The following is an 8,652-nucleotide window of genomic DNA, read 5'->3' as shown; positions in this document are numbered from 1 at the left end:
CAATGGTGGGCTTACTTGATACCAAAAAGAAAGGATCATTACCACCAAGGAACAGACAAATTGAGAGAACTCCGAATTTTCAAATTGCAAGAAGTCGGGTCCCAGCCATATTATCATCTGATTTTTTACAAAATTAAAGTAAGAAGTGAAAACTTAGTTTCGAAAGAAAAATGTCTCCCTATGTAACAAGCTCTTTCAGTTTCTATTTTTATTTTTTTGAACCTACTCTCGCACTTTCTCTTTATGTGATAGTGTAGCCCTTACCTGAATTGAACCCTCCAGTCCAGGCCAGAGCGGCCATGGGGCTATCAAGATCTCCGTGAGCTTCCAAATCATTGAGTTAGACACTTAGTAGACTGCAGTTGACTGTAGTTAATCAGTTTGGAGCACATAACAAATTTGTGCTATGCTTACATTTCTTAGATTTCAACAAGAAATACAACTAAAAAGCAATAGTAACATCTGGACTGTTAAATACGACTAATATATCAAAATGAGTATATGGATTATGCATATGCCAGAAGATGATTGAATATAAAGAAAACTGAACAAACATTGCCTGTACAGAACTTGTTCTTAGGGATTACTTCATGCCTTCACCAATAGTCCTTGCAAGAACACAAACCACCGCTAAAATGATGAAAACGGCTACAGTCCCTAATGACTATAAGGCGATTAAAGACCTTTGATATTAGCTTCATTGCAGAGTGGCAGTCTTCACATACTCTAAGGTTCTTCACAATACGTAGCGGGGTTCCTTGTTTTGTGTTAATCAATCCAAAGGCAACTGCCAACTTCTCACTATGTTGAGATAAAGCTTGTTCTTTTTCTTCCTCATCTATATCGTAGGGAATTCCCTTAACAGTTGGTACATGACCTTCAAGGCTCAAAAGCCTGGCAATCTCATCCAACATCATATTTATTTTATTTGTTTGATGGTGTGACTGATCTCCGGCTACGAATTCATGAACATCTCCATCCAACTCAATCAAACTAGATCCTGGAGACTTCTTAATTCCTAATTCTTTCATTGAGTTCCTCACTTCGTCAACTTCACACCACTGGCCCACAGAGGCATAAATATTGGACAAGAAAACATGAGCTCCGCAATGGTTGGGATCCAACTTGAGCATTTCCTTAGCTACCATCTCTCCCATCACTACATTTTTGTGAGTCCTACAGGCAACAAGAAGGGAACCCCAAAGAACTACATCTGGTTTATATGGAATCCGCTTAATCAAGCCCAACGCTTCATCCAAACAACCAGCTCGACCAAGAAGATCCACCATACATCCGTAATGCTCAATAGTTGGTTCCACATTGTACACTTCACTCATTATATCAAAAAATCGCAAGCCTTCTGCCACCATTCCTGCATGACTACAGGCGCGCAACACGTGTGTAAATGTCACAGAATCTGGATCAATTCCATCCCTCTGCATATCTGATAAGAATCCAAGAGCCTCCTTCGCTAGCCCATGAACGGCTAGTCCACCAATCATCACACTCCATGTTCTCACATCCTTTTCTCTAATTTTCTTGAACAAGTTAACTGCAAGATCAATACTCCCACACCTTGCATACAAATCAATTAATGCAGTCCCTAAGTTCATACTCATTTCCATGCGACTCTTTTCAATATAAGCATGAACCCATCTCCCCATCTCCAAAGCCCCCAACTGCGAGCACGCCAAAACAACACCAAGCAGAGTAATCTCATCAACCTCAATATCCACCCTATCCTGCATTGCTCTAAAAACTCGAATGGCATCCATATAACGACCACTCCTAACATAACCCTTTATAAGAGCATTCCAAGAAGTAACATCTCTTTGCAGACATCTATCAAACAATAAACGCGCAATCTGAACAGACCCACAAGAGGCATAGAAATTAACAAGCGACGTCTGTATAAACACGTCGCAATCCTCAAACCCATACTTTATCACAATCCCATGAATACCCAAACCCAAATTTAGATCCATTAACTGATTACACGCCTTAAGAAGAAAAGGAAACGTATAGTTATTAGGTGAATACCCTTTTTCTCGCATTTCAAGAAACAATATCAGTGCTTCTTTGGGTGTAGAGCTATGTGCATAACCTCTTATCATGGAATTCCACATGAATATATTTGGTGGATATTTAAGGTTAGAGAATATTAATCTAGCGTAACTAAGGTTTGCAGGGTTTGATATTGCCACGTCAGCGACTAGTTTTCCAACTGTTAAGATGTTTTCCATGTCCCCATTTCTGATGAGTTTAGCGTGAAGTTGTTTGAAGTTTATTACGTTTGAAGAAGAAGTGAAATGTTTGCTTGGCGGGAAAGTAATATTTGAATATGAAACCCCGCGAGTTTTAACGGCTTCTAGTCGTTGAAGCATTTTCAGGTATCCACTGTTTTTCAGTTGGTACGACTTTAAAAAAGCGTTAGACTGGAACTTACTAATTTCGACGACATTTCAGTGACTAAGTCTAGAAATTTCGACAAACTAGGCTATATTTCCAATATCAGGTACCTAATTTCGAAAATGTCTGTGATATTTTCAGCCTTGCTCATTGGGACATTGGAATTCCGGGTCTTTTCACATATACCCTGTGTAAGAAAGAGGTCTTCTAGTGTAAATGCTGATTTGAAGTTTGCTGAGAAAAGACAAATGAGAGGACAACTTAGCATATTAGTGATGTATTTTTGGGTTATGGGAGTACCCATAATGACCTAATTAAAATTTTAAACTACCTAAATATTTTTATATTCAATGTAGTCTACTATTTTTCTTGCCTAATTATTTGTGAATTTTCAATTTTTTCACAATTGATACAATCAGTTAAAATTAGTAGAATGGAATGATAGCTGTTAGAACTACCCATTATATATATATATATATATATATATATATATATATATATATATATATATATATATATATATATATGCTCTAGTCCGGACTTCCCATACCAAAAATAATCCGGACCAAAAGAAGCCAACTTGAATTCTAGTGACTTTTTCCCTCTTTCTCTCTCATCTCACCACTTTTTTCTCCTATCACACCCCACACACTCTCTCTCTCCACTTTTCCTCTCTCCTCTCTCCAATTTTTTACTGCCAACACTCTCTTCTTGATAACAATTTATTGTTGCTGGGGTTGTGGGTATTTGTTATTTGGTACATGATTTGGGACATTGGGTATTTGGGTATCTATTTTTTGTTTGGATGAGTTGTTGGAGCAGTTTCAACTTTCAAGTTCAAGTAATAAAATGGGGTTTGATGAGAAAAATAAGAATGTTCCAACTTAACAAGACTGAAATTTATTGATGACGACACCAAATGCTACTTGGAGATTGGCAGAGAATCCAACCAAACACTTAACATGACGAGGAGGGTTATGAGGTAAAGAGGTACACTTGGGCTTGTATGATTGTCTTACCTATAGGGAATCTAGGTACAACTGTGAAACTTACTTGAGGATTTTCCATGGATAAGAAAGCATCCTCGGTCACACTTTCCATGTATACTTTGGAGAATCGACAACCCTTTTTCACCTCGAAAATTAAGGCTTCAAGATCAAAAGAGAAGGTTAAGTGATGTAACAACCAAATCTGTCTTGCCATTTCAGAAAATGCATCGAAGAAGTTTGCCGGTATCGGGTATCCACCAGAGTTCACTACATTTCTCTGATTTAGATCACCAAACAGGGACAACTCCATTTTTGGGTGCACCAGCCGTAGGTACTTGGCACGACAAAATTTTGCAAATTATATCAATGGGGAATTATTTGGAGAAAAATTCCTTTGGTTTTATAGATTTCATCTTTATGAACTGGTCAAAGAAATGTCTTCAGCGTTTCTTTCCATCAGGCAAAGACTCCTCCTTGTTTCGTATCTCATGAAGACTCTTCACAAAAGAGTGCAAATTACTAGTGAAACTGTATGGAATCGAACACATCCCAAATACTTTTGACTGCCCACTTTCATTTCACTTTTTTTTTTTGTTTTCGATAGAAACATGTCATATTATAGCATTAAAGGTATTGTGCTACATTGTAACATATGTTAAGTCAGCAGGCTCTCATCTAGATTGTTTGATGCCCACTTAGCTAAGTCGTGAGCTTCAACATTGGAGTCTCTGCTAATCCAGTTAAACTTACAAAAGGTGAAAGGCTGACATAAACCCATCATCATACACCAAATAGAGTCTAGTTTCTAGTTAAGAGTGTCTATGTTACAGGAGTTATGTAGGCTCTGTACAACTTGCCTACAGTCTCCTTCAAAAAGGAACGAGGTTTTGCCTGTGGTCCTTGCTAGTTTTGCTGTTACTTCCAAAGCCACCATCTCAGCCTCTTCAGCACTGCCAGCCTCAAATCTACGTGTAGTTGCCTCCACCAGCTTGCCTTCCCCATCCCAAGTCAAAGCCCCAACAGCAGTCTTTCGCGTAGACCTGCAGTATGCAACATCAAATCTAATTACCAAAGTGTTTACTTCTATTTGTGGGAAATTAGCAATATATTCCTCATTATAATATAATTCAGAAGGGTTAAAGGGATGTATGTTCACTCCCTGATCATCTGTAAAAGTTTTACTGTATCTACTCCTCTTAGCATGGGCCTTTCGTAGCAGACCATCTCTATTGGGTGGTTTACCTTCAAACTTTGCTTTATTTCTCATCTCCCATATTTCTTGTAGGAGAATACAAGCAAGCAGACCCTTTTCAGCCACCCCAGGGTCCTTGTGCTTAGTCCACTCAAGAAACTCATCCATCCATTCTCTTGTGTTCATATCAGCCCTCTCATCCACTCTTGCTCCCAAGTCAGAGGCAAACCAAACCACTTTGATCCATTCGCAATGGAAAAACAGATGTTTTGGGTCCTCTTGATTAGTCCAGCAGAGAGGACATACATAGTCTCCCTGTAGGTTATGTCTGGTCAGTACATCCCCTGTTGGGAGAATGTCCATATACAACTTCCATAAAAACAGCTGGGTACTAGCTGGCAGTTTAGTTTTCCAGAGAGTCTTGATGCTCTTAGTGTTAAAGGAGGATGTGTCTCCTTGCCATCCAGGGTTGGTCAAGAAGTAATATGCAGACTTCACAGATAGTATACCATTTATGGTTCCCCCCTCCCATTTAGCTGAGTCACTTGCCAAAGTAGAGGGCCTTATCACCACTTGGTTGATTAGGGTAGCTATCTCTGATGGGAACAAACTGTCAATCTTATGTTTGTCCCATCTAGATTCATCCCTAAGCATCAAATCCCTCACCTTTAGGCTCTCAAGGTCTGGTCTGTCAGGTAACATCTCTACCAGTTTGATGGGTTCCTCATTGAGCTGGATCCAAGGCTGTTCCATGACTTTGACCTTGTCCCCTTTGCCAATGCTCCAAACCACCCCTGGTAGGATATCCCTAACAGTCCTATGGACTCCCTTCCAGAACCAAGAGGCCCAAGGTGGGGGTTCAGCTTTAACATCAAACCAAGATTTCCCATAGGCAGCTAGAAAAGTTTGTGCCCATATAGAAGTGTTATCCATGAAAGCTTTCCAAGCCAACTTTGCAAGCATAGCCCTATTCATGTCCCCTGCTTTTCTCAGCCCTAGGCCTCCCAAGGCCTTAGGTTTGCATATATTATCCCACCCTATGGTGTGGATACTTTTGTTGTCTTCCTACCCATGCCACCAGAAATTTCTACAAACTTTGTCAATCTTTTGACAAGTCGATCGAGGTAGTTTGTAGGTGGCCATAGCAAAAAGAGGTGTAGCCTGTGCTACAGCTTGTATGAGGGTTGTCCTCCCAGCTTGGGATAAGACTTTTGCCCTCCAACCTTTAATCTTATTGTGGACTTTGTCAATCAGGAAGTCAAAGTCTTTTTTTTTTTTCTTTTGGGATAGGACTATAGGAACTCCCAAATATTTGTCTTTTCGATCAAAGAATCTCATCTTCCAAAATCTTTTTTAGCATCTTATAGTGCATTCTGTGCACATTTTTACTACAGTAGATGCTAGACTTATCAAAGTTTATTTTCTGGCCAGAAGTTTTGCAATAGTCCTCAAGGATGTTCTTAAGCTTTCCACTCTCAGCTAGATTAGCTTTAGTGAAAAGAATAAGATCATCAGCATACAGCAGATGAGTAATAAGAGGAACATTCCTTCTAATTTTAATCCCATGTATATCTTCATTACTCTCTGCCTTTGCTATCATTCTTGAAAGAGTTTCTGACACCAGGATAAACAGGTAAAGGGAGAGAGGATCTCCCTGTCTCAGGCCTCTATCAGGATTAAATTGCTCAAGGGGAGACCCATTCAGCAGTACCCTATAGGAAACAGTTGTGATATATTGGGAGATGAGGAGTCTCCACTTATCACTGAAACCCAGCCTTTGAAAGATGCTGTCAATAAAAGACCATTCTACTCTGTCATATGCTTTAGCCATATCCATCTTAAGGGCCAAGAACCCTTTTTTGGTTTTCATATGATTCATATTGTGAAAGATTTCACTGGCTAGGCCAATATTGTCTCCAATACTTCTACCTTTAATAAAGGCTCCTTGGAAAGGTGAAACAATCTTATTGATATGAGCTTTTAGCCTATTAGCCAGAATCTTTGCTATAATCTTGTAGCAAAAATTGCATAGGCTAATAGGTCTGAATTTTGCCATATGATCCGGATTAGAGATCTTTGGAATAAGAGCAATAAAGGTCTCATTGAAACTAGGGTTCAATCTCCCTTGGATGAAATTTTTTTTGAACACAATCAATAATAGAGGGTCCAATCACATCCCAGCACTACTGATAAAAGCACCCCTGGAACCCATCAGGTCCAGGTGCTTTAAGAGCCCCCATCTTCTTTACCAAATTCAAAATGTCTTCCCCAGTAGGGCTTGCTATGAGAATTTCATTCTCTCTGGCTGTTATGCATGGGGAAAATAGGGTCAGAATATCTTCATTGGCATTAGGCTCATCTGAGGTATAAATACCATCAAAGTATTCTTTTGCTACATATCCCACTTCCTGCCTACCTTCCCTCCGCCTTCCTTCATTGTCTTTAATCTTATCAATGTGGTTTTTCCTCCTTCTATACACATTGGATAGGTGGAAGAACTTGGTGTTCCTGCCACCTTCTTTGATCCAGTGCTGACTCGACTTCTGTTTCCAGAAGTCTTCCTCCCTTTCATACCACTCAAAGAGACTAGCTTTCAACTGTTTTGCTTTCTCATAGTTGGTAGGGTTGAAAGCCTTTTGAAGAACTCTATCCAAGTCCTTTTGGATTCTCTTAATATTGTAAAAGATATTACCAAAGACTTTTTTATTCCACTGGGACAACCTTGTTTCAGTATTTTTTAGCCTGTGTATAACCCTCCAATCTGGCATATCATGAGTTACCTCATGCCATGCCTTGTCAATAACTGGTTTACAAGTGGCATCCTTTAACCACATATCAAAGAACCTGAAAGGCCTCTCTGCCTTCTCCACTGTTGGCTTGAGATGGATCATATATAAGAGCAAGGTGATTTGATGTAGCATTAGCCACATTCCTGACCACCATACCAGGGAACAGATCCATCCAGTCAGCAGTGGCAAAAGCACAATCAAGCCTTTCCAAAATGTTGTCTTTCACTTTTCTATTATTATTCCAAGTAAACTTGGGCCCTTTATAGCCTAGGTCAATCATACTCAAACCATTTATAAGATTATTAAACTTAAGCATGCAATTAGTAAAAACAGTTCTGCCCCCTATCTTCTCATCTAGAGATTTTATGGCATTAAAATCTCCAAAAATGATCCAAGGACCAGGTATGGTGGGGGCAATATCTCTAAGCTCAGACCAGAATCTATGTCTCAAATGAGCAATAGGTTCCCCATAGACAAAACTAAAAAACCAAGAAGTAGAACTGTAATAATTTGAAAGTTTACCTATAATCTGATATGCCGTAGCTCCTAGGACCTCCAGATTCACACCATCTTTCCATAACATAGCCAGACCACCTCTCATACCTCTAGTTGGAACACAAAAGTAATTACCATACTTAATCTCCCTACTTAATTGACTGATCCTATTCTCTCCTACTTTGGTTTCAAACAAACAAATGATCTCAGGTTGATGCTGCCTCACAAGATCCTTTAGATTTTGAATTGCCGTGGAGGAACCTATTCCCCGGCAACTCCAGGCTTGTATCATTTTTTGCGAGGCAGCTGTTTGGGGACAGCCACCGTGAACCCTAAGGGAGGACCACACAGACCCCCACTGTTGCTGGACTCACTATTGTTTCCTCTTACTCTTTCACTCCCACCATAGCCACTACACCCACCCCTTGTCTTCTTTATTCTTTTGCTCTTCCATCTCTTTCTGAACTTGGCGTTGAGACGTTTCCCCACCATTGAGTCATCAAAAGCAAGAGGCTGAGGTTGTGTGATACTTTCCTCAGACTCATACACCAAATCACGCAGGGCGTTTCCAGTGGATAGCTCTTATTGATAATTCTCATTGTATACCACCATTCCTTGCTCCTCTTCATCAAATTGATCCTTTTCGTCTTCACTTGTTGAGTAATCTTCTTCCTCATCTATAAAAGCATCTGAAGGAATGTCTTCTTCTAGAATGTCCCCTCCTTCATCCATTGAAGGCTCACTAGAGTCCAGCGTCCCTTCTGATGGTACACTAGAC

At 39.8% G+C, this 8,652-nt stretch overlaps 2 protein-coding genes and 1 pseudogene across 3 annotated transcripts; all 3 read right to left on the bottom strand.

Annotated features, from left to right (window-relative positions):
* Positions 1–205: 205 nt before the first annotated feature.
* LOC147524771 (pentatricopeptide repeat-containing protein At5g66520 pseudogene) lies at positions 206–2,457 on the bottom strand (annotated as a pseudogene). Its single transcript, XR_015220821.1, has one exon. The product of XR_015220821.1 is annotated as a pentatricopeptide repeat-containing protein At5g66520 pseudogene (transcript).
* A 4,316-nt stretch (positions 2,458–6,773) lies between these two features.
* Positions 6,774–7,424, bottom strand: LOC147524770 (uncharacterized). Its single transcript, XM_086576366.1, has one exon. The coding sequence runs from the start codon at positions 7,422–7,424 to the stop codon at positions 6,774–6,776; it is 651 nt and encodes a 216-aa protein (XP_086432492.1).
* A 1-nt stretch (position 7,425) lies between these two features.
* Positions 7,426–8,166, bottom strand: LOC147524769 (uncharacterized). Its single transcript, XM_086576357.1, has one exon. It carries the CDS (start codon positions 8,164–8,166, stop codon positions 7,426–7,428), a length of 741 nt encoding a protein of 246 aa, XP_086432483.1.
* Positions 8,167–8,652: the final 486 nt, after the last annotated feature.

This window comes from Coptis chinensis, chromosome 1 (assembly GCF_015680905.1).
Source record: "Coptis chinensis isolate HL-2020 chromosome 1, ASM1568090v1, whole genome shotgun sequence".
Taxonomy (NCBI): Eukaryota; Viridiplantae; Streptophyta; class Magnoliopsida; order Ranunculales; family Ranunculaceae; genus Coptis; species Coptis chinensis.
This window is presented reverse-complemented; position numbering and strand designations above follow the sequence as displayed.

Excerpts from the sequence above, each read along its gene's own strand:
- LOC147524769 (XM_086576357.1), bottom strand. The coding sequence starts at position 8,166 with ATGATACAAGCCTGGAGTTGCCGGGGAATAGGTTCCTCCACGGCAATT.
- LOC147524770 (XM_086576366.1), bottom strand. The coding sequence starts at position 7,424 with ATGTGGTTAAAGGATGCCACTTGTAAACCAGTTATTGACAAGGCATGG.